At 36.2% G+C, this 26,881-nt stretch overlaps 2 protein-coding genes across 2 annotated transcripts in view; both read left to right on the top strand.

Annotated features, from left to right (window-relative positions):
- tpt1 (tumor protein, translationally-controlled 1) overlaps positions 1-26,881 on the top strand; it is a 1,004,241-nt gene that overhangs the window by 238,000 nt on the left and 739,360 nt on the right. The gene's annotated exons all lie outside the window — the stretch shown is intronic.
- nufip1 (nuclear FMR1 interacting protein 1) lies at positions 3-26,435 on the top strand. Its single transcript, XM_028799670.2, has 10 exons — positions 3-335; positions 1,987-2,072; positions 6,172-6,273; positions 7,386-7,448; positions 10,888-10,964; positions 11,843-11,935; positions 15,253-15,461; positions 23,560-23,697; positions 24,068-24,300; positions 25,993-26,435. The coding sequence occupies exons 1-10, from the start codon at positions 110-112 to the stop codon at positions 26,311-26,313; spliced, it is 1,548 nt and encodes a 515-aa protein (XP_028655503.2). The 5' UTR covers positions 3-109; the 3' UTR covers positions 26,314-26,435.

Raw genomic sequence — 26,881 nt, 5'->3', positions numbered from 1 at the left:
ACGTGGTTTCTAGTGCATTTTACTGGAGGCATACGGAGAAGTAATGGTTGAGTTCTAAACACAGAACAAAGCGATTTAAAATAATTAACTTCTTTCGAATCTGTTTTCAATGAACCAGTCTGAACAGTATCCACCGCCAGGTTTTGGCTGCCCTGCCGCCACAGCCCCTACATATTGGGGTCCTCCACCTCCACTCCCACCTTCTCCAAGCTGGTATCAACCTGGTTTAGAAGCTCAAACGAACTGGTATGGGTATCCAGTTCCGTACCTGTGGAACCCATGGCCTGCGCAATATAACAGCACATTCAACGGATATGAACAGCAACCAACACAAGGTAACGGCTATACTTCTTTAGCTCTGGGTTATTTAAATGTTTTGTGCATTTTTAATCTCTGTAGAGATAACACAGTTTTGGTTGTCTTAAGTTGGTACATTGCTTTTGGGTTAATTAAATATGTTTACAGCAAAGATTGTTTTATATATGTATTTATTTGATACTGTTAATCTGTTTTACAATCTGTTGGTCCCCCTTGAGTGGATATATGTTATGTACTCGTACTCGGTTTTACAGATTTTGAGTTTGCTTACAGCTTTTCCAAATGTTTGTCAGTGCTTCATTTTTTATTTTTATGTACTGTATTTATACGGACACACATCGATCAGCCACAATATTAAAGCCACAGACAGGTGACGTGAATAACCTTGATTATCCCGTTGCAAAGACCCATGTCAAGGGGAAGGATATATTAGGCAGCAAGTGAATAATCAATTATGGAAGGTGTTGTATTGGAAGTAGGAAAAATGGACAAGTGTAAGGATCTGGGTGACTTTGACAAAGAACAAATTGTGATGGCTGGATGACTGGGTCAGAACATCTTTAAAACGAGAGGCCAAGTTGGGTGTTTCCAGTATGCTATGGTTAGAAACCACCCAAAGTGGTCCAAGGAAGGACAATTGGTAAACAAGAGACAGTGTCATGGACGTCCAGGGCCTAATTGTTGTGCATCGGAAGTGAAGGCTATCCCATCTTGTCGATCCCATAGAAGAACTACTGTAGCACAAATTTCTGGAAAACTTAATGCTGGCTGTGAGACAAAAGTGTCACAACACAGAGTGCATCACAGCTTGCTACGTCTGTGTAACCACAGACCAATCAGAGTAACCATGATGACCCTGTAAGCACCTAAAGTGGGCATGTGAGCATCAGAACTGGACTATGGTTGCAATAGAAGAAGGTGGACCTGGCATGATGAATCATGTTTTCTTTTAGACCATGTGGACATCCGTTTGTGTGTCTCTTACCTGATGATATGGCCACAGGATGCACTATGAGAAGAAGGCAAGCTGGAGAAAGTGCTATGCATTGGACCTTGGGTCCTGGCATTCATGTGGATGTTACATTGACATGCATGTATACTGCGGCACAGTAATTAAATTGAAAGTTGGTAGTGCCATGCCCAATGCTGCTTTTGGTGTTTTGAATTCCAAATAAATGGTGTTATAATTTAATCTAATTTCTTAAAGAATGATTTGTTAATGTATATGGAGATGCTCAGAAATAGAAAAAGAAGGTTAGGAAGGATATTCATCTTGACAGTGTTGATTGTTCCTCCTTCCTCCATCTGTTCACGTCTTGTTTAATTTTTTTTTTTATGCTGATAGCAAAATTTGGTTGAAAAAGATCTTTAAATTTACTTGTGATGTTTACCCCTAAGTATTTAAACTGATCTGCTAAAATAAATGGGAAGGTGTGCTGTCTAATATTGTGTGTAAGAGAGTTCACTGGAAAAAGCACACTTTTGTTCAAATTAATTTTGAGTCCTGATTTATTTTGAAATTCTGGAAGTCCATTAAGTACTACTGGTACAGACTTTCATGGGCCTAATTTATAGTATATATATAGTGCCATATAATCTGCATATAGTGACATTTTCTGCGCTCCTTAGTTAGTTTGTAACTGTTCTATATGGTTGAAATTTTTGCAGGTCATGATTACTTCAGTCAAAACCAAGATGTACCACAGTCCCCTACCTGTCATTCATGGCCAAATCAAAATGGTTTAAAAAAAAAGGTAAAGCATTTCTCTTGTCATACCAGTTTATTTGAACATTATAACTGTACTGTATATTAAAGTTGATATAGGTTCCTACTGTTCTATCTCTTTACCCAATCAATGTCAGTTTATAAAGACTGCACAGTCATTGCACTGGTCATTTTTTTGCTATTTAACTACAGCAGTCAAATTATTACACATTCATTGTGAGAACTGGTTAATACTTAATTTTAATAGACGTTTAAGTGAGGCAGTATATTTTTCAGGATAAGTCTTATGGAGTTATAGACTAGATGATATTTTATTTTCCATGTCCAAAACATTTTTGTTAAGCGTGTTTTATTTCTTAAAATAACTAGTCAGGGAGAATTGTTCCATTACACACAAAATAATTAGTCTGATAAATAAACATTTAAGTTATTGCACATTTTATCAAAATGGCTTTTTCAGTCTTAACCTACAGCAACTATTGGTTTTTCTGAAGATACAAACCAAACCGTACATAAGATTTATATTCTTTACTACATTGTACACACACAAACTTTTTAGTATAACAAGTACAGAACTATTACTAAAAATAAAAGGGAAACATTTACGTTAATGGCACATTGGCAAAGTAAATGACCTAATCAGTGGCAGAAAATGAGATTTTTGGCGAAACTTGTAGTGGTCAGTTTTGTGTTTTTAAAGTTCAACACCTTTACCAAAAATTTTAACCTTAACCAAGAGTACATACATGAAAGTAGAATATAATTTTCCCATTATCCTAAAATTCGATTAAGAGATGGTAACAAATTTAATGATGATATAGACTTGAAGCATGATTAATTCACTTTGTGATTTTTTTATTGCTGACAAATCAATGTGTGATTTGTCTAAAATAGTCAAAAGTGATACAATAATTTAATTAGCACTCAAGGGCTGAATGATAAAGAAAAATGGTAGGCTGATGCTAAATTTACAATTAGGATTTTTGTATTTCTGAACAGTTTAGTATACTGCTTTCAGCTTCCTTTATGGCAATTCTAAAGGGTTTTGATTTAACAATAAAGATTGTGTCTGTAGATAGTGCATTTATTATTTACTAGCCAACCCGCGGCGTACCATACACCGCATAATCAGGCCGCTTTTTTAATGATTTTTAAGCACAGGGAGAAAATTAACATTTGAAAAATCGGAAATGTAATAAATCACCAAGAAAAGTAACATTTCATATGCCCACCCCCAACTCGTCACCTGAGTCATTTTCGTCTTTGCACAGTCCATATGCACGTGTGAGTCACGTAGACTTTTCATTGTTGTTTGCAGTTTTGGCTGCTTTTCTATATATAATCCACCAAGTCATCCGACAATGGTAGTACCGAGGGGGGGTGTACAAAGGGCAGGGACATAATCAGTGTGAGCGTATGAGCCGCTAGCCATCTTGCTGATCATGTTTTGTAGACTCAATATATATTGGCTTTTCACTCAGCGCGAGGGCGCGCATTCATCTCGGATTATTACATCCTGCTAGACTAATCTGCTACACGGCTGCGTTTGAAAAACCGATTTATCCCGGATGAGTTTCACCGGCATTAATGATTAGGAATCTGGTTGGAACAAAACCCTGCAGCCATAGGGGTTCACCAGGACCGAGTTTGGCAAACACTGCTGAACACAGACGAAACCGACTCAGGTGAAGAGTGGGGGCGGGCAAAGTAGTTGCAGCTATTGATTATTCAGTGTTGTTTGCTTGGGTGTCTGATCTGCGTTGACTGACATGGCTGTTTTCTGCGTATCCCCATGGTTGTCTTCCGGCAGTGTGAATGCTTCGAGAGACAGGGCGTCCTTGTGTGGTGAGTTGTTGCAGTTTGTGACCACGTCGCCGACATTATCCCAATGTTGGCAAACAAAGCCAACAGCCATGTTGCGAAGTTTGAGAGCAACAGTTTTGTCAATGACATTTTTACATCCACATTTTTACATCCAGCTAGTCTGCTAGAATAATGTGCTACACGTCTGCGTTTGAAAAACCGACTTATCCCGGATGAGTTTCACCGGCATTAATGATTAGGAATCTGGTTGGAACAATACTCTGCATCCACAGGGGTTCACCAGGACCGAGTTTGGGAAACACTGCTGAACACAGACAAAACCGACTCAGGTGAGGAGTTGGGGTGGGCAAAGTGGTTGCAGCTATTGATTATTCAGTGTTGTTTGCCTGGGTGTCTGATCTGCTCAACTGGATCATAAATAAAAGGAAAACAATGTGAAGGCAATGTCACAGGTGATCCTGTGGTAAATCGGGTCCACAGCTCCCCTTCAAAAGCCCATTTTTAAATAAATAATCATCGCACTCACAGTGTAGCGAGGGGCGTGGAAGTGTGGCTGAAATGGTTTCCGGGTAGACTCGTGCTGCGGGCATTGAAATGGTTTCCGGGTAGACTCGTGCTGCGGGCATTTCTCCCCTGTGCAGTGTGTGAGCGAGTGAGGAGAGAGAGAGAAAGCTGGTATGTTAGAGTGAGCGAAAGCAGGCTCGAAGGCGATATGTTTCTGTGGTATAGCGGGTCCATAGCTCCCCTTCAAAAGGCCATTTTTAATCAGGCGACTGACAGTAGTGGAGTCAGGCACAGAGAAGGTCAGCTGCAGAGAGAGCATCTCGACTGTTGCAGTGCCTGAAGCAGGTGAGACGCTAATGAAAAAGAGGCACAGGGCTTATTGGTTTTTAAAGACTGCTTCCTTCATTGTGTTTTAACTTCAGTTTTAAAGGATTGCGCGGCTCTCTCTTGTGCTGCCTGTGTGCGCCTCTGTCTCTCTGTGGCGCTGCCTCTGAGTGTGTGTGTGTGCGCGGCTCTCTCTCGCACGCTGCCTGTGTGTGCCTCTGTCTCTCTGGCGCTGCCTCTGTGTGTGTGCGCGGCTCTCTCTCTCTCTCTCTCGCGCTGCCTGTGTGTGCCTCTGTCTCTCTCTGGCATTGCCTGTGTGTGCGCGGCTCTCTCTCTCTCGCGCTGCCTGTGTGTACCTCTGTCTCTCTCTGGCGCTGCCTCTGTGTGTGTGTGTGTGTGTGTGTGCGGCTGTGTCTCTCTGGCGCTGCCTGTGTGTGCGCGGCTCTCTCTCTCGCGCAGCCTGTGTGTGCCTCTGTCTCTCTCTGGCGCTGCCTCTGTGTGAACCAAGGTTCCACTGAGGTTGACTAATGAAAAGTCAGCATGGCTCAGAGCTGCAAGTGGATTGTGGCACAGACAAACAGAAATGATGGCATGTTTTCCGAGGCGTCGCGTCCGAGTTGGTGGGCGTGGCTCTGTGATTTTTTTCGTCGTATCCAATGGTCTAAGAGTTGGTGGGCGTGGCTCCTTCCTGCGTGCGCCATTGGTGTCTTACTTGTCGGCGGTTTAGTAAATCCACGCCCCTTCCGACGTGCTTTCCATGGGTGGCTACTTGTCTCACGGCTTAGTGAATTATATATATAGATTTGTTTTTGTTACAACATTTATATAAGCAAAACATCAACTGTGAAAGCTGTTGCTTGTTGATAATGCCTGTCAGATCTGGTATATTACATTGTTAAAAAAAAAACCTAAAAGGAAATATGAAAATAAGCTGTAAAAATATTCCATCATTCTTTTCAGTTCATGTTATTTTCTTAGTTTATGTTACTATATTAAAAATATTAATACTGTATTGGTGCTAAATGTTAGGAATTTTTCTTTGCATTGAAATGGTAGATGCATGGATCAGTTTGAATGAAAGTAGACAACTGGAGATTTGTAGATGACCAAGGTACTGTTTCACGTTGTTTCAGCCTTAGTCAAGGGGACAGTCACATTGAGTTAAAATAATGTTAAGAGGGATGGAACCTGTCACAATTTCTTGGCATTTTATTTGAGCCATTGTCATTTGTCTGGAATGTGGTATATTTCAGAGTGATTAGCTAAACTGAAAAAAATTGGAATTTGAAAGAAAACTTTTTATGTTTTTCATTGTCATTTGATGCTTGAGAAACATCATCCATCCATTATCCAACCCGTTATATCCTAACAACAGGGTCATGGGGGTCCAATTTTTTGGGACCTTTACCCATTCCCATTACCATGGGGGAAAAAAACTTCAGTTGTCACAGATTTTTTTTATAATTTTATTACAGAAAAAGAAAAAAGAACCAATATTTTCATTTTTCTGTGACTCTTGTGATCGAGGATTCAAAGCCCAAGAAATGTATGATGAGCATGTTTCCCAGCATGTAAAGGTTGGTAGTATGCATTTTTTTTTTTGTTTTGTTTTCTGGTAACATGCTTATATGCTTCACATTAGAGAGAGGAATTAACAGTACATCCTAAGTTTCTGAATTTGAGACAAGTTCATACACAGAGTGTTCATTAAATTGTCTAATTTCCTGCTTGTTATTTAGTCTTTGAGATTATAAAGAAACTTTGCGTCTTTAGGCTGAATATGTCTACTGAATGCTACATATAAAATAGTGCAGTTAAGATGTAGGACACTAGGCAAGATGGGTAGTTTAATTGACTTATACAGGGTCTTTGAGTAAGTCTTAGATAGGATTTGCGTATGACCTTATGTTGTCTTGGCATACTGTCTAGACAGAGTGGTAAAACTATGATTTTCTTCCTTTTTTTAATAATAAGAAATTTTCTCTTAGTAGTTTAATATATCCTGATAGTTTATGTAAAACATGACATCATTTACATTTTATTTGTCACTCAAGTTCCTTTGCTTCTATAATTTTTTTTAAATAAAATTTTGGTACTGTAATATATGGAGAAGACAAGAAAACTTGAAAAATATGGAATAGTTTGGGGCAAATGCCCTGAGGACTGCAGAGAAACAGAATAGTTTATTCTGTTATTAATAGTTTATTCAGAATTTGCCAGGATCAATCTACTGCTCCTGTTTCTTGTACCAAGCTGCAAACAAACCTAACCTGTCTTCCATTTGAAGTTTTAAAAATTCCTTGGCCAGTGTATTAAAGCTATAGCTCTTCTTTTTTGTTTTAGCCATGTTTTTTTTTTAAATCAGAATGTTAGCTTTTATTGCAAATGTTTTTCATTAGGATTATTCTTTTGGCAAGTTTTATCTTCAATCTCTTGCTTAGCTGATATGCCTGGTCTAGGGTCCCTAAATTAGTGACTGCCACTGAACTCTAAGCTATTTAATTGAGTGTTAAGGTAAATACTATAGATACTTTACATCTCTGCCTTGAAAGTAGATACAGTATGTTAAAGTGATGTAAGAGTAACTTTAGATCTGTTGATTCAGTAAATCAGTATGATATGTAAAATGAAATAATGCAAAAAGTAGATTTTTATAGCTCTATTAATAGAGTGAATAACCTTTTTTCAGTGTATGATTGATGGATGTAGTTATACTGCACATGAGAAGCTTGTCCATATTCACTGGAAAAATGTAAGTATGGAATTATATTTGCTTTGAATGATATTTTGTGACAGTGGTCCTTGTTACACACCTCCACACTCAGAATAAATACCAAGGAAACCAAAGAGGAGTCCATCCTGCCTCTTCTCTCTGTCTCTTGAATACACACTCGCATATGCAAATGCTAATTTCCACTCCTTCAATTCCACAGTCATAGATTGTGCTCCGTCATGAACACTCTACACTTATGGAACAACAAGATCCAGTACCTGCTGACCTAAAACCATGTGTTCTAAATAAAAAGGTAGTATGCCCTCCTAGCAGACTTCCATGGCCTCATCCTTTTCACTCTTGGAGAGTCGGGCATCCCTAAAAATGACTGTGTCACCTGTTTTTCAGCACCTTAGTGTACCATATTATGTTTCCCCCTAGGCTGTATCTTACTTTTTCATTTCTTGCTTGCTTTTTCTCACATACTTGGGTACTTGCACATTACCCTTTACTGAACGTTCATAACAATTTCAAGACTTACTCCATTTTCTCCAATATCACCATAATGAATTTGAATCCCTCTTCTCTTTTTTATGTTCTTGCTGTGTTCTGTCTCCATCTTGTATTTACCATTCCTGCCTAGCAATCCATTGATCATAGGGAAGTACATCACATTGCAGAAGGGTATCGGCAAAGAACTTATGATCATTTGATGCAAAGCAGGAGGCATTGTTAATCTAGACATTTACCTTAACTCTAACCCTTACATTTTTTTAATATACTGTGTTAACTGTACATAACTTAAAACAAACTAAAAATACTTTAAATGTGCAATGTTTAGGATTAATTTGACTTTAGCTGCTGTGGCTGTGTTCCAGAGATCAGCCAAATGGTTAGCACCAAGGATGACCTGAAGTCATATGTTACATTAAATGACATATTTGTGAGCAAATACTTGTACACATTTTTTCTCTTCCATTGTTTTATTCTTCACATTTTATTTAAACATAACCACCAATTAATTTCCTTTTAATGCATCTTTCACAAGTAATTAGTTAGCATAATAACAATAGCAAAATTGTTGTTTCTTCACGTTTTCTTAACCTACACCCACTATTACCAATCTATTATGACAAGATCAAACTAATACATTGCGTGAATTACCACTGTATCCTTTTCAGTGTGTGGGGAATAGCCCAGACACAAACAGGTAGACGTCGTTTAAGCACCACAACACGTTTGTTTACACAATATTTACAAATGAAACACACACACAACCCAGTGCCGCAGCACCAATCACCCCAAAGGCCAGGCGTCACAATGCCTCTTCTCTCTTTCTTTGGTCCGCCTCCACTCCTCTCCTCCAAGCTCTGTCCTCTTCCACCCGACTCCAGCCATCGAATGGAGGGAGGCGGCCCCTTTTATACACACCCGGATGTGCTCCAGGTGCCTCCAGATTAGCTTCCGCTGGCACTCCCCAGTGTGGCGGAAGTACCGGCTGCGCACCCGGAAGCACTCTGAGTGTCCCTGGTCTTTTTCCCTCCAGCACTTCCGGGTGTGGCAGAAGTGCTGAGGGCCAGGGCTCCATAGGCATTGGGGCGCCCCCTGGCAGTGACCATGGGCCCCTATAGGGTTGAGCTTCAAAGCTCTGTTCCCGTGGTCCCCAAAACCACCAGGGCGGTCGCCCCCATGTGGTCTGGGGGAGGCGCAAGCCCTCCTCTGGTCCTCCTTGGCGTCCCGGCTGGGTACCACCCCCCAGCCTCCTGTGACCAGTGTTTAAAAGAAGTTTGCTTATTTTACAACTGTGTGTTACTTTGACCATAGGCAGGTGATGTAGGTTGCACACTAAAGTCTTTTTTTTAACCAAAAACCCTAGGCTATGTGTATTGTTAAAGACCAATGCATGATGAAAGCTTAAATAAAAATAAAGGTTGTAACAATGTAATATTTTACAAAGTTCGGCTAAAGGACTGTTCATTAATCTCTGTGATCATAATATGTGAAATTCTTGTAATATTCCAATAAACCAATGTGATTGTTATGTGAGATGGAAAGTAGATAAAGTATGTGTAGTTAATATGGCAGAATCTCGTAATAGTTGCAGAAACTAAGATTTTTGGCAGTTGAGTATACACCGTAGTTATACTAATAAATTGCTGTGTTAATTAAATTAAGCAGCTGGGTATTTTCCTCATAATGTAAAAAGAGTTTGAATCAGCATTTGTACAAAAATAATTTCTAGGCATTTCGATATGCTGATGCTTTACATTTCAAAATTTCTTTCACTATTCTAGTTCTTCCATCTAGTGGTCAAAGTTTGAACTACTAGGTGGCTATGTATGGGTTTGTCTTCAATATACAGTATATATACTTTTACCTGTGGATAATTAATGATCCATCCACTTATTACAGATGATGTCCTGTAAATCCTGAGTTGTTAGAATTTTGGAAAGAAAAGAGAATACAACAGGGCACACCTTCAACAGAAAGTGAACTACGTAATCTTGTGCTCCCCAAGCAAATATAAACTTATACTGAAAATTGAAACATCGGTGTTAATAACAAATAAAACAGTAAAATTGAGAATGTGTAGAGAGTTATCCTTAAGGAATTATCTTTTTGTTTTCCAGTAATTCTGAAAATAGTCTCATCTAACATGTAATTGTGAATTTCCCATTGGGATTAATAAAGTATCTATCTATCTATCTATCTATCTATCTATCTATCTATCTATCTATCTATCTAATTCTTGCACTGAGCTAACTTGTATTTTCAATTGGCAGCCGTGAGCAGCTTCCAGCATTAGCGTATAGTAAAATAGGCCAATGGCAACTGCTTTGTGAAGAACTTAAGTTGGTACAGTTTGCACAAATACAGTATATGGTGCAAATTATCAAGAGAGAGATGAAAAAGCATTCGGGTTCCACCCCATCTATTCAAAAAATCACAATGTAGTCAATAAATGCTCAATGAAGCCATTTAGTCTCTTTAGAGTCCAAAATGGGATTGGTTTATGGGGAAAAGTGGCTGTCTTTATAATTGCTGAGGAGGAAGGGGTGTGTACAAGAAGTTGGAACTGAAAGTGATGTCACTGGTAGGGAATGTTCTGAAAGTGAAGGTGGAGTTAGACAGGCTTCTGTTCGGAGGGTCTTGCAGAGGAGAGAGAAAAGGTGTTCGTGCATCCCATTAACTCCTGTTCCGGCATACCACATTTATCCAAGCCCATTGACTGCCTCCCATGCGCTTCTGTGTCACAGTGGCTGAATTTGCAAGACAGATAAATATTTGCTACGGATCAAACACACCTAACTTATTGAGTTATTGCATCATATCCTATTTAATTATTACTTTTTAAACGTGCACTCTAAAAGGTAGTGTCCATATATGTTAAATATTGCCTTATGGAATTTATTTTAATCTTTGCATCTCATCAAATCATTTTTATAAATTTTTATCATTATGTTTCTGTTTATGACAGATGCATCGTCCAGGAGCTAAAAGAATTAAATTGGATACCCCTGAGGAAATTTTAAAATGGCGAGAAGAACGAAAAAAGTAAGTGAAATATTGATGAAAATCTAGACATATTTACTGTGCATAGTTCATATAACATATATTTAAAAGCTAAACAAAAGGTATTAAGTGAGTATTGATATATCATTTCCAGTATACTTTTTATGCAAATGGTAAGTACACACACTCTGATTTGAAGTCTATTGAAATACTACAACATCTGGGATGACATTTGCATTGAAATATACTTTTGTATAATAAATTTTGCTTCTTTTTGTATATCTTGCATTGTTGGTTTTTTTTTTGCATTTTTTTTGCATTTGTTGTTATTTGATTTATTACTTTTTTAATCTAGTCATTCTTTTTCTAAACCCATTTTTTCCATCCCACATCCATAGGAAGGATATATCCTATATCAGAATAATCAAGCCCTTAATGGGACACTTTCTTTAACGAGGAAAACTGAAACACACAACCTCACACACTTGTGCCTGTGTTTTCTGCTTTCTTCATACTGCAAATATATCTTATCCCTCCTCACATTAATGTATAATTTATTGAAGAAATCAGTTGTTTGTCTTTTTTTATTCCATTTGCTTAAGACATCATCTGCTTTTGATAGTTATGATTAATTGTCTTGATTTTCAGTGTCCAGTGCTTTGCTAAGCATGGAGGTCCAAATATCTGTCCAAGTAGCATATTCTGTTTTTTTTCCCCAGAGATAGTATTTTACTTCTTGAACATGTAAGTTTGTAGACAAATACAGATTAAAAAAGTTACTTAAGTAAAATTTGCAGTCAAATATTCACTGAGTGAATGTCCTCTGTTACCATTTTGATTCATTATCTCATTATGACAGTTAAAAAATACATATTTGTTGTAGTATTCTAGTACGAATAATTTATTTTATGTTTTTAAAGAAATTATCCAACTTTGGCTAATATCAACCAAAAGAAGATGCTGATGAATGAAAAATTGGAACGAGGAGACGTCTTGGAAACACCACAGTTTGGGTATCTTATTATTTTTTTTTTGTATAGCCTTTCAATTCCTATTGAAAATAGCTTTCAGTGTGGTAACATTTTAATTGGGTAATATAGCAAGTAATTAAAATAACTAGATAAAGATTGCACGGTAAAACTGTATTTTGTCTGTCGCTAGTATAATTTGTTTTTTTTCCTTTTAAATATTAAAATGACATTTAAAAGGAAATATTAAAAGTGTATTAAGTGTAATTTAGATTTGAAGTTTGCAATAAAGTAAACGATGAGACAAAGTATATGGGTGTATTTTTATTCTTATTTCATATTTTCTTGTGTAAACATGACTAAATAAAGAAACTTAGAATATACGAGTGTGTTCTTATTGAACAGTCCCTAGTCCAGTGAAAATAAGTTATGTTTTCTTTTTGATAGGGCAGGAGACTTAGGTTTTTCTGGACAGAAAGCAGGTGAAATTTACTGAATAGTGAACTGAAGTATTTTGAACTAAAACTTTGATTTATAGGGTGATCATAGACTAAACCCAAGTTATAATTTAAGATGAATGAAGCTTTCTAAAGGGAAAGGTCATAACAAGATTTTTTTTTGCCCACAAAAGCCTTCATATTTTTGTGTGTTACAATTATGTTTTTAAAGTTTTAGTTAAATATGAGGTAAATGAAGAAGTAAAGGCAATTTGAAAATTATTCGGTGTAAACAACACGTTTCCAATGGCTAACGAGTAGTTTGAATGTTCACAGCGCAGCGCTTTGCTGTTAGTCTCATTGAAGCCAAGGTTAAATGAACTTGGACATATAAGTCTCAAATGTGTTTCTGATAGGTTCTCCTAAGCTGCTAACATCTTAAAGAAAAGTGTAATCCATAGATTTAGATGCTTCCTCTGTAGTGTTTTAACTCTTACTCAAGAAAATTTAATTTACTATCTTGGCAACAGTGAGATGCTGATATCACTGTCGGCACAAATGACTTGAGCAATGCTCTATAAATGTAGGGTGAGTGGTCCTAAAACACTGAACCTACAGTTACATCAAGCACAACACAACAGTCAAGCTTATCAATATTAAACATCTGAATATATGTATATCTGGAACCAATAATATGGAAATAAGGTAGTTCTTAGTTAAAGCAGCTGTTTAGGTAATGCATAAGTAGAAGTTGATGGAATGAAGAGATGACTGCCATTTGAAACCAGTCCAAGTGTGTTTTGAGAAATGAAGACAGGGTTAATTTTTAAATCATGTTACCCATTTATTTAATAAGCACATCACAGGATAAAACGGACATTATAAACCAGAGAGATGGAGAAAGCCATGCAACTCAACACAACAAGCCAGTTTCTAAATGGGCAAGTGCACATGAAATGTGAAACTCTGTGCTAATGGTTAAATGCACAAACTTAAAAATTTGAATGAAAAGAAGCTCATTGGGAGCTAAAAGATAACAAGAAACTGACTGAAGTAGAAGCACGACAGGACTGTTTTCTTCTTTAAATTGATTTTGCTGTCTATAAGGCTCGCATTGTCCACAGTCCACACTTTTTTTTTTTTTTTTGGGTATTATTACCTTTAACTTTAAGCAGTATCCATTTTCAGTACTGAATACTGCTGTAAATCATTATAACATACATAATCATTATAACATACAAACACTATTGTAGATGTTTTTCTACATTTTTTATTCTTATCTCCATGTCATATTTTTTGTTTATTTTAAAAAGATGGCTTTTTTTAATCAAACTTGTTATCACTTTTAAATTTTTGGAATTCATCTTGGTAAGCATAAAGTTTAAAAAGGCATTTTACATTTTCATTCAAAAAGAAAAAAAAAAGTTTAAACAAAATATTTTCCCTGGGTTTTCTTTCAGGGGGGTATTACTTTCCTTACACATTCCAAGGCATGCATTTTATGTTATTAGGTAACTCTCTTAATTGGGCAGTATGTGAATATGGGTATGTGCATCAATGTACTTCCCTGTTGCTACACCTGCTCTTATAAAGCTGATAGAGCATTTTTGTGCCTGTGAAATGCACTGGTGCCTTGTGATTAGCCCAAATCATTTTGCTTTTGTTCAGTTATCTTTTATTAATTGTAGTGTGTGTAAATGTTGAAAAAGCAAATGAAAAGCAAAAACTACCTGTGACACTTTACAAAGTTTTAGTTGATGCAACCTACCTCTTGGTTGCAATTCTGCTGCTTGCTGTCGTACAGAATCTATAGCTTATGCACTCTGAGACATTTTTTTGTGATTTGAAAATAATTTGGGCTTTATAGCGATTGTCGTTTTTGTCACCCACCACCTTGCTAAATTTATTTTGGTGCCAGCCCTGGTTTGCAATTGTTATTTTACATATTGTAATTTTCATCACCACCAGTAGATTCTGCACAGATGTGTAAAGACTCCTGTTAGTAGCATGTTTGGTTTCTGAAATAACTATTAATATACAGCTGAATTTACAAAATCTTAGGGTGGTACAGTGGCGCAGTGGTAGCACTGCTGCCTCGCAGTAAGGAGACCCGGGTTATCTTCCCGGGTCCTCCCTGCGTGGAGTTTGCATGTTCTCCCCATGGCTGTCTCGGTTTCCTCCGGGTGCTACGGTTTCCTCCCTCAGTCCAAAGACATGCAGGTTAGGTGGATTGGTGATTCTAAATTGGCCATAGTGTGTGCTTGGGGAGTGTGTGTGTGTCCTGCGGTTGGTTGGCGCGCCACCCTAGGATTGGTTCCTGCCTTGCGCCCTGTGTTGGCTAGGATTGGCTCCAGCAGACCCCCGTGACGCTGTGTTCGGATTCAGCGGGTTGGAAAATGGATGGATTTAATTTACAAAACATATTTGTTTGGATCTGAATTAGCATAAGTTCAAATAAACAGTTGATGTATGAGGTTGTTAGGGGTCATTGTAACATTCTGCAAAATAAAACATTGCCCTATAGAGCTGGAGTTTAATATATATAGTTTCATTTCCTTAAATGGGTTGATCATACCTTTTATGTAATTTGCTGTGCATTAAGTTTTTGAAAATCCATAAAGATTGTGCAGCTCATGAAAGCCTTGCATTATACAATAATCTTACATTGCACTTGTGTGTATATTAAAAGATTATTAATGTAACATTTTTTATGCTCCCTCTAATAATCATCCCTTAAGCTGAAACTGATTTTTGTTTGATCTCTAGATGTTGTTGCTGATTTTGACTACTCCTGTATATCCCCTTTTACCAATATAAAATGTTTTACTAAAATTTAAATCATAATTCCCATACATTGTTAAAATATATATTAGTGTGAAAAATAGTTGTACATTCCTCTGAGGGACATTTTTTTTTTTTTCACAGAAAAATGAAGAAAACGAGAAAATGGAAAACATCAAGGGACTGGCATGGAAATCACAAGGGCTATGGTAAATTTAGGAAATGGGAAATGTCAAAGAATCAACTGAGTAATTGTAATGATTCTCAGACAACAGCGAGTCAGGAGGATACAGCACAGGCAAACACTGCAAGGGACACTGACCCTCTTGGGATGTTTGCCACTAGTGAGCCCGGTAAGAATGAATGTTAAAGTGTTTTTTAATATGAGCTTCAGAACATGGACAATGAGAAAGAGAAATGACCTTTGTTATGATGTTTCAGTGAACTTGTTCAGGAAAAAAGTTACAACTTAAAAGAAGACATTCTAAATTATCATGTTTATGCAGTCCATTGTAAAGAAAAATGCCAATTTTGCAAGAGGATTTTTTTAAATAAAGTATTTTTGCACTGAGGAAGGTAGGTGTAATTCATATGCCAAGTTTCATCAAAATCGAAACTGGTGATGCAAAATGTTTTTTTTTTTGTTTGTTTTTTTTTTAAACATTTGTTCAATTAAAACTGAATAACCCAATAGTAACATTAATGTTTTCATTAAGATAACAATTATTGTCCGAGTTCTAATCAAAATAGATTTAATTATATTTAAAGGGACTGTTTTCTGTTGAGCATCGCTTGAAGATTTGATTATGTCCAACCCAGAAATCCAGAGTTAGTGATGTTAAACTTAAATACGAGTTGATGACAGTAAATTGTACGTAAAATGTAGGTTAAATCCTCATAAGACCTACGAGACAACAAAAAAAGAAATATGACAGACTACAAAGAGTGCCTAGGGCACCGATTAACAACATGGCATGGTGGACCTAAAAAAAACTGTGCCATGTATTAGATGGGCAGGCCACATCAAAAACTTTTGTGTAATTTTTTTTTTGTGTGTTACAACATTGCCCTGTGTATTCTAAACATGGCTTGAAGATTATGAATCTTTCTTGGTAACATTTCTGAATTTTTTTTTTTATATATATTTTTTGAGAAGCAGAATATTACAATAGCATACAGTAATCCCTCGCTATATCGCGCTTCGCCTTTCGTGGCTTCACTCCATCGCGGATTTTATATGTAAGCATATTTAAATATATATCGCGGATTTTTTGCTGGTTCGCGAATTTCTGCGGACAATGGGTCTTTTAATTTCTGGTACATGCTTCCTCAGTTGGTTTGCCCAGTTGATTTCATACAAGGGACGCTATTGGCAGATGGCTGAGAAGCTACCCAGCTTACTTTTCTCTCTCTCTTGCGCTCACTTTCTCTGATCCTGACTTAGGGGGATTGAGCAGGGGGGCTGTTCGCACACCTAGACGATACGGACGCTCGTCTAAAAATGCTGAAAGATTATCTTCACGTTGCTATCTTTTGTGCAGCTGCTTCCTGAAACGACATGCTGCACGGTGCTTCGCATACTTAAAAGCTCGAAGGGCACGTATTGATTTTTGATTGAAAAACAAACTCTGTCTCTCTCTATCTCTCTCTCTCTCTCTTTGTCTGCTCTTGACGGAGGGGGTGTGAGCTGCCGCCTTCAACAGCTTTGTGCCGCGGTGCTTCGCATACTTAAAAGCCAAACAGCCCTATTGATTTGTTTGCTTTTCTCTCTATCTCTGTGACAGTCATTGCTCCTGACACGCACTCCTTTGAAGAGGAAGATATGTTTGCATTCTTTTAATTGTGAGACGGAACTGTCATCTCTGTCTTGTCATGGAGCACAGTTTAAACTTTTGAAAAAGAGACAAATGTTTGTTTGCAGTGTTTGAATAACGTTCCTGTCTCTCTACAACCTCCTGTGTTTCTGCACAAATCTGTGACCCAAGCATGACAATATAAAAATAACCATATAAACATATGGTTTCTACTTCACGGATTTTCTTATTTCGCGGGTGGCTCTGGAACGCAACCCCCGCGATGGAGGAGGGATTACTGTACTACTAAATCAAACAAATAATAGTACAACAATTTACTTTAAAATCAGTCAAGGTAAAACAAAAGTAGAAATATAGAGGGAATAAATGAGATCATTTTAACTTATTTGAAATTATGTCCAAGCTAGGAGTTGGTTTAAGCAACCAAGAATAATGCTTACAACTCACATTGATGATTGGACAATGGGTCTAGACTACTTATCAGTAGCCATTTTGAAAATTATACCTTTAAAGCTCACATTATTTCTGTTCTTTAATTTACATATTATTTATGAATCCGGATTATCAATTCTGTATTTGTGCATCAGTTCACCCTTACGTACTTAGACACTTCAAAATTTGTATTTTGAGGTTTGAATGTTTTTCAAGACATTATAGCGTTTTATTTATTTACATGTTGTGCAGCTTTGCAAAGCAATAGATACCACTTCTTATTTATAAGTATGTATGTACAGTATGTATGTATGTATGTACCTTGCTTCATATTCCAGCCCTGGTAAAACCTCTGTGGATTTTGTAAGTTCTACCTGTGTTCTTTGCTTTTCCTTCTACATTACAAAAACATGCTAATTAAGATGATTGCTGATCTTAAACTAGCATTTTGAACCATACAATAGACTGGAATCGTGTACAGGGCTTGTTCCTTCCTTCTTGTGTACAAAAATTACTACTTTTTATGCATCCATCCTTCTTTGTGAAAACTTGTTTAATCCAGTTCAGTGATGTGGGGGCTAGATCATGACTGGGCAGCACTGATTATTAAGCTGGAAATCAGAGCTGGGACAGCTAACCTATTGGAGGTACATTCAGAGAAGGGCTGAGAGATGTCTTAAAAGTTTGCATGGTCACATCGTCATTTCATAACACTGACGATGATGATACCATTGCCAGGGTTTTTGGAGAAATGGAGACCTAGTTGTTTTGTTGGCACCCAAGATTTAAAAAAAAAAAAAAATGGCCTCCGTTTGAAGCTTTGGGTAAATTTCTGCAAATATTCAAATATTTTGAGCCAATCGACTGTGTTTATTTACGTCAATGGTGTGTCTTGTTAGATGGCGATGGACAATGTCATCGACCATTGACTCAGCATTAATTCTGTCGCACACACAAACACACTCACACTGAAGACCGATAGATAGACAAGACACTTCAGTATAAAAGCTCAATGCAGTAATCATGTTTGGGTTTGTATATTTTTTATCCATTGCAACAGGGTATTTTAATGTAAATACACAAAGTCCCTTATACCATATTGTAGTAATGGAGATTATCATCTATGCTTGATATTATAGTGCAGCTAATTCAAAATATCATGTACTCAGGGCAGTTGATCTGGAGGAAGTGCCATATTTATAATTTATCTTACAAGCTCTAAAATGAATGGAATTCATAATTAGAAGTTGCCCTGGATTAGGAGATTTTGTATTTTATGCAACACATTTGCTTATTGGCCCTTTGTCCTTTTGCTTTGTTTTTTTCCACAACGTGCACAAGATCTCTCCATCCTTTCACTGCACATACCATTTATTGTCAACTTCCCTAACTCCTCATTCACTTTTAATTGTACTTCTGCAACTCTTTACTGTTAGAAATAGCTGTGAGCTTGCACCACAAAGTACTTCAGTTTAAAGATTTGCACTGTGGTGTACTGCTTATAGTGAGAAATGATCTCAGAAGCGAGTGTTTTACAGCATGAACTAAATGGAGAGCTCTATCATCCAGCCCAGGAGAGCTTTTCTGTGAACACTGAGTGGTGTTCTTCAAGGTGATGTTGACTGATCACTCTGTTGGCCCCCATGCTTATTCTGTGCAGTGTCGCCACGTACATGTTACAACTGCTCACAAAAATCCATACCTGAAAAAGAATGCAGCTGCTCAACTACTGTATTCTGTTCCATACTTTATCCACTGTGCACTGTTTCTGTTTTTCTCCAGTTGGTTGTTGCTGGCTAGGATCTAGTTCAGAAATGCTAACCTACAGTACATGTTCCAGCATTTAAGTTGGGCCAGTTTCTTGTCAGTACATATATCCTTGGTTCAGTCTGTCTACCAACTGTTCCTCATCCCAGGAAACATGCTGAAAATGGGCAATATTTGTGACTGCTTGCTCCTAATCTGTGGTGTGAGCTTTCTATGGCCGTCTGAACTACTCCATGTTTGGCAACATTTAGGTGTCCTCTCTTAGGACTGCTTTGATTTTGTACTGTACTCTCTTACTGGGTACCTACAGCTGTAAACACACTATAAGCAGTGAGTTCAGCTAACAGTGGATTCTTTAGGCTACATTTCTTCATTAAGCATTTATTCCAATATTTATTCTAAGCATCCTGTAATGTATTTTAAAAATTTGTTCTTCACTGTTTCTTAAATACTGTATATAATTTCTAATTGCTCAGATTTCTTGTGTGTGTATTTGTGTGTATGTATGGGTGTAAATATAAATATAAAGTAAGGTTGTCAGATTATTTTAATTTTTAATCACGATTAATCACAAAATGGCACTTGATTAATTGCGATTAATCAAATGTTTAACCAGCAACATTCATTATTTCCCGATTAAGGCTACACAACTTCTTAAGCTGCTCAAACTTCAAAGACTTGTCTTTCATATAAATCCTTGATATTTGTCCCATGTGAAGGTAATTTGTAAGAATTAACTAATTGTCATTGAATGATGTATCCAGCTACATTTAGAGGTCTGTAGTCTGATGCAATCCATTTTGCAATAATTAGTGGTAGTGCTTCATTCATTGACGCGAGTTGTACATTCATAGATTGCATTCTGCAGCAGATATTGCTTCCTGACGTTAAAGATTTTAACTGCAGTATCATGAATGTTTTGCTCTTAACTGATAAGCCAAAGATGTTGTACTTTAGTGATATAAACTTAGTGCAGGCAAATTTAAACAAGTATCAACAATTTTGTGCTTTAAATCTTTTGGGAAAATTTTAAATCAAAAGTTACCATAATTTTTGTCTTTCTCAAATCTCGGTTACTGCTAACAGTAGTTACACAGCTAGACTTGTTTTAATAGTAGGCCTATTAATTAAATCAAATGCTTAACTACAGCAGACTATTTTGGCACATATGTGATCAAATCTAAAATGATATCTCTAGGCCAGGGGTCTTCAGACTTTTTTCCTTGGGGAAAGCACCTCAAGGAATTAAACTATTTTGAAGTATCCATATTGTCTTAAATTGTTAAGTACTGAACACTTACCAGGCATAACTAAAAGTGAGATTTCTTAACTCCCACCTCTCCCCTGCTATTCTATTTAGAGATTTTAACAAGTTATTACAGAGAGTTTTGGGATTGATTATATATGTCTTTCAGTTTTTCTTCTGCACACCAAATGCTTTTTAATCAGCTTTCTTGAAGCACTGGTTACTTGTATGTTTATTTTAAAACTAGACAATTTTAAAGTCAGTCTTTAAAAGTGGAATTTTTTAAATAAAACTAGCCTTCACAGGCCATAGTCCCTCATTTGAAAACCATTGGCCTAGATAGCAGGGGTTGTCAAATAACATGATTAAGGGAAAAACAAGTTATACATAAATAGCATTTGTTAATGTGTTAACTTTGACAGCCCTAATATAAAGAAATGTAAGAAGGTATTTGCCTTCATTTCATATTATGTATTAATTTTTGTATTTATTAGACTGAACATGATAGATCTTTTTGTTGGTTTTTGTTATAAGTTGAAGAAAGTCTGAAAGGGTAGAGGCACCGGGTTATGATGTTTTTTTATTGTTTGGTGTCTAAGCTAAATAGCTGTTTTTACCTGTTCAAGAAAAATGCAAACAATTTAAAAGACATAAAATATGATTGTTATATATGATCCTAGAAGTAAATATCTAACTAATATGTAATTATTTTCTATATTTTTGTATTATTTTGTTCTTAATGTTCTTTTGGCTTCAATTAGTATATGATAAATGTACACAATGTACATTGTTTGGGGTGCTCCAGCTCCCCAAACACCTGGTGCAAAGGCTTAGACACAAGTATAAAATGAACAAGAGGATTTATTTCGGAAAGTCTGCCCCCACCAACACAAGTACAGAGAAGCACAACCAAGCACATACCAATGCTTTTCTCTGTCTCTCTCTCTCATTGCCTCCTTGCAAGCATTGTCCTTTGTTTTGTACTCCATTCTAAGTAAATGGTTTAGAATGATGCATTGTGCCAATTTTAAAAGAAAATCTGGAGTAAAATATAATATAGATAGCTACATTAAGAATATTTCAAGTTATTCTTGTGATGCTCAGGGCAGTTAGGCAGTTTTCATCCATTATAGAATTATATCGTTGCAGAGATCTAATGTTGCTAGGATACTTAAGACAGTCTACAGTAAAGCTTTTACAAAACACAATATAACAATTGCATAGCAGTAACAGCAAAAGGATCATTCAGATTTCCCTTTTCCTTTAAAAAGACTTAATTTATGGTGATTTAATCTAGATGTTTATATTGTTTCTATCCCACTATGTTTTTATTAGTACTTACTTACCATAAGAAACATTTATCACATCTGTGATAAATGTTTTGATATAAGTATGTGTGGACATAATATGCTTGATTTCTGTAACATTTACTATGTTGTCGATTTTCGAGATTGTTTGGTCCTTGGTTAGATAAAGGTTACCCATATTTTTTGGATGTATTTTTTTTCTTTGTTTGTTCTTATGTATTTTGTCCAAAGGTTGTATTGTACATGTGTGTACATTTTACTTACTGTCTGGCTTTCTTATCTGGTATTTCTTCCCTTCATAAGATATGGCTGGCTTTAGTTTGAGGTTTATCAGATTTAACAGGGAATTTATTGCAGGTCTTAATTTCAGAGCAAATAGTAAAAATATCCATTGGAACTTGATTTTGGAAGAAATCTGGGGTAGCTATGTGCCTTTTGTATTTAGATTTACTGCTTTTTTTATGGATTGGCTTACTACTCAGGTTCTGTTAACTTGATTCTGTTCTTTTACAATCTTTGGGGAAATTTGAATTTTGAAATTAAAAAGGTTTAAATTATATGCATAACTGCATACATTGAAAGACATACTAGAAGTTTGAAAAATATTTTTCTGTGCAAGTTCTTCATACTTGATAGATGAACTTGATAACAGTTAAAAATGTCCTACTTTAGTATCTCTGAAGAAGGTTGAATGATTTGCATGAGTAAAGCAAAGTGGCAACACAGTTGCAGTCCTAGTAAGTTCAAGCTGTGAATGACCAAGATCTATTTTTGATAACTGATTAGTTGCTTAATTATTGTTTTGATTAATTAATAGGAGGTTCTTAACTTGTGCTTGAGCATTGTGTTTTATTCTTCATGCAGTGCTGTTTTTCGTATCAATAGTACAGGTATACTGTAACATTACATTTGCCCAGTGAAGTGCATAGCAACGAGTCTTGCTGCTATCTGTAAAGTCTAGATTTACACGTTCAAAGCTTTTACCAACAACACTTGACATCAAAGAGAAAAGGGTTGAAACCATTGTTGAGCATTGACAGAAGCTGCCTAGAATTAATTGTTTACTAGCATCTGGCAGATATAATCATATTGGTTGTCAGTATCCATAAAACAATTCTCTGCAGAAGTTGCTTTGTATATTGTTGACCTAAATCCTGCACTGTTGGTGGAGGATTTTGCGCTAGTAGTAGAAACAGAAAGTGACATTGAGTGTGTTGCTGGATTATCCCCGAGTGTTAGTATTAGTGAAAGAAATATCACCATTACTCAGGGTTTTTCTTTCAGGTGCTCCCATGGCAAGTGATATTGTTTTTAAAGCTCTTAGAAGGCATATATTTCCTACCAGATGTGAAGATTTAAATGATTCCACACTTTTTAAGTCTTTGACCTCCATAGTTACGTCCTGGGTTTCCACTATATCTCAAAATGTGACTGATGTTATTCTTGGTCAATGGAGTGACATACGAAAAGTGTAAAAAATCATCTGATCGATGACAAAATTTATTAGCAAGTGTTTTTATTGGCGGATTATTACTGATGACATTGATTAGTTGTTGTGGCACTACTTACTTAGGATATGCTTATCAGTTCCCCTCATAACATGTTGGCACAGATGTTATTGCCGCCACTTGACTGCCACTCAAGGAATGCACATGTATTTGTGTCCAAATTGGACTTGTGTCCCATCTAGGGTTGGCTCCTGTAAAAGAATAAGGTTTTCAGAGAACAGATATGTAGTCATCTTAACACTCTTGTGATAGGTTTTAGTGTCTGTAACCAATAGAACCAAGTTTTTAAACTGAATGATGTTTTAGAACTCTAGTATCAGGACTTAACTCAATGAATAAGTGTTAAAATATTTCTTTTTTTTATATAATCTTTGAAGAGTCAGACAAGGATGAAGATCACAAAGACAAAAAAGAAGGGCTTACAGTGGTCCCAAAGCTGATGACTTCAGGGTTAGGCGCCCTTGTTGCTAATTATGCAAGCAGCTCAGAGAGTGAAAGCAATGAAGTGCCTGAAGGTAATAGAGTGCTAAGATTTTTTTTTTTTATAATGGAAAAAATTCCTAAAAAGCAGCAATTTTTTGATTTTTCAAAGGAAAAAAAAGAAGAAATATATGTGCTTTGTTTTTGTTCTGTTGTATCGATTAGTTGTTGTAGCACTTCAATATGGTTATTGCAAAATAACACTTAACAGCCTTTTCTCTTTCTTTTGTTTTAAGTCCCATAATTAAAGTTAGTTTCTTAGGAGTGTACAAAACTTGCCTTTTCCATGAGTTATATTAGCGACCTTCTCTTGTTGCTTTAAATATTTTGTGACCCTGAGTAGCTATGTGATTTGTAAGAAAAATTCACAAGAATTTCTGACTGGACTTTTTTTTTTCCTTTTAGAACTGCCATTGAGAAATATATCTAAAGTTTTGGAAGAAAATCAGACTATTTTGAGGAATGCACCTTTGAGGTCCAAAAATGTTCTACCACATGAGCACCAAGATGTTAATATACAAAGAAAATATCAGGAATCAGGAGCTGTATTTAAAAAAGGGCCCAGGTTTTGCCCAAGGAAAATGGGGAGAAAAGCCCAGCAGCATCCAATAAAAAGACACCCTACTTTACTAGAAATGGTTGGTGTTTGTCTTAAAATGTAATTTTAACATTTCAGAAATGAATATTAGGTAGTTAAGAATCTTCATGTTCATGTAGGTTGCCATCACCCTGTCCAGTGTTGTTCTCACAGTCATGATGTCAGACTGATTGTTAATGTAGTTTCAAGATTCCCTATTCTGTTTTGCTATATTTATGTGCATTCTGTTGTTAATTTATTTTCATATTCTTCACATTTTAAGCAAATGCATAACCAAAAAATATTTATAATTGTAAGAATAATCTTTTAAATATTGAGCTCATAATGTATACAAATGATTCTTTGATGCCTCCTGTCAGATATTTCCCAGACCTGCTTTTCATTTATGCGTTTTTCTCTAAGTAATAAATCCAAAAGTGGGCTGTGAGGAGCTGGAGCTTATCTGACAGAATGTATGCAAGAAAAAAGTTGTTACGGCTTAATCTTCACATTTTTGAGTTGTAAAAGGATCCTATAGTACCTGGAGGAAACCCATGTAGCCACTAGGAGAACATGCATATTACATTTAGACAGTGGTCAGACACATGCCTCTGTAGTTGTGAGGCAGTAGTGATAACCAATGTGACTCTGTGTGCCGCTCTAAAGAAGTATATAACTGACAATGATTACTAGCAGAAAATATGAAACATCTACCACTTACATGCTCTGTTTAGGCTTTTGTTTGTTTTATCTTCTGTAATGATCCTTTGGAGTCCTAAGAGTGAAATGAGCTATTTAAACTTAAAAGACATCTTGACCTTTTATTTACAAATATTGTGAGTCTAATGTGCTTGAAAAAACAGTTGGTAGTTGTATCTTTAATTGCTGTTTTCAACTAAAGTGGTAATTTGCTTCACAAGTCGAGGAGATTTGGTTTATTTCTTGGTCTTTTCACTGTCCAACAGGAGTTTGCATATTCACCCCCATGTAAACTTCACTTGGACAGACAGCAGGGTTTGGTTAATTGGCAAATCTGAATTACTGTAGGTATGCCCTGCAGTCCACTGTTTCCCACTCTATGGTCGCTTTTTTCTCTGCATCATGTACTGGTCTGCTAAATTTTGTCACCCTGCAAATCTGATTGTATAAGGTTGAATTTCTGTTATGGTACTGTTGAGTTTCTGCTTCACAAGCTGCTGAAAAACCAAAAGTGAAACTCTGTAAAAGATTTACAGAGACTTGCTCCTGGATAAATATAATAAAAGTGTACTTACGGCACAAGAGCTTTAAGAACGACATGGATTTAATAACCATTGACTCAACAGAGGCAGAATTGCAGTATTTGCACAAAGTAATTAACAAACAACAAGTGAGAAGTGATATGGCAAGGGAATTGCACAGTGATTGCATCATAGCAGTGATCCTGATACAGACAGTTTTTTGTTCTCCTCGAAATGACATTATGTGCTTTTATTCATAACAAATGTTAATTTGCTGATAGGCAGAAATTTAAAGACATTGCCTTCAACATTATACAACCATTTAAATTGTCAGTTATTGTCATTGCTACATAGTATGCAAAGCTGTTTTTATCTCAAAATAGTCTTATAATTGTACATAGTATTTACTTATCTATTTTGTATATACTTTCCTGCAGTTGTTTTGTATTTGTAAATCAGCATAAGCATATATAAGAATAATTTCTTAAACCAAATTTAATTGTATTTTTTCCATGTACATTTTTATTTTACAGTTGCTGGCTAGAGACATTCGGCATGAGAGGAATGTAATCCTTCAATGTGTTCGTTACATTGTACAGAGTAACTTTTTTGGGCTTGATGAAATGGCTACCCCTTCAGTGGAACACTTTTCAAACCATATTGTCAAAGTTGGTGATGAAGCTACTTTAATAGGTGATTTGAAATGTACTGTAATCAATGAAAACAAACTAATGGCTTCAGCAAAGGAGGACTGTGTAGAGACTAAATCACCTGACACTTTTCCAGCATTATCAGTGCCTATAGATGATGAAATTTGGGAGGTTTCAACTCAAGATCATGTTGGCTTTAGTTAGAATGGCCAGATTTTGATACTGGAAATTGTAACAAAGTGAACTATAGTGACTATTGCATTGTTAAAATGGGAAATCATGTGCCTATCGTGACTAAAATAAATTTTTAGTATTTCATAGCTAACAATACTGTTTTCTGTTATGAGTTGATGACTTTTTCAACAACTTGCTACATTTTTTGGTGCTGTTTCCTTACTGTGTTTCCTATGTGCTGTCCACTATAATTTCCCCTTGACATTAAATGTGCCAGTGAACATGCAGACTTTCCTAGACATGGGGGGAAAAAAGATACTGTAAGAGCAGAGATCAAGGAAGCAACTGAGAGGTAATGGTTGCAAGTGTTTTGTTTTTTTCCTAGTTATATTTACATATTCATAATCTAATTTTTTTGTTGTTTTGTTTTAGTATTTTCTGCATATTTTTGTTTTAGATGTTTAGCACATCGATCTACATTTATTCTCCAACTTTGTTTTTGGCAAGTGTTGTCCCTTTTAAATAAAATAATTCTAAATATATAAATTATCACTTCTCACTTATCTTGCAAAACAGCGTTACTTTAAAATTGTCATTT

This window comes from Erpetoichthys calabaricus, chromosome 4 (genome assembly GCF_900747795.2).
Source record: "Erpetoichthys calabaricus chromosome 4, fErpCal1.3, whole genome shotgun sequence".
NCBI classification, from domain to species: Eukaryota; Metazoa; Chordata; class Cladistia; order Polypteriformes; family Polypteridae; genus Erpetoichthys; species Erpetoichthys calabaricus.
Note: the sequence above shows the minus strand (reverse complement) of the source record. Positions and strands in the feature narration are given on the sequence as shown.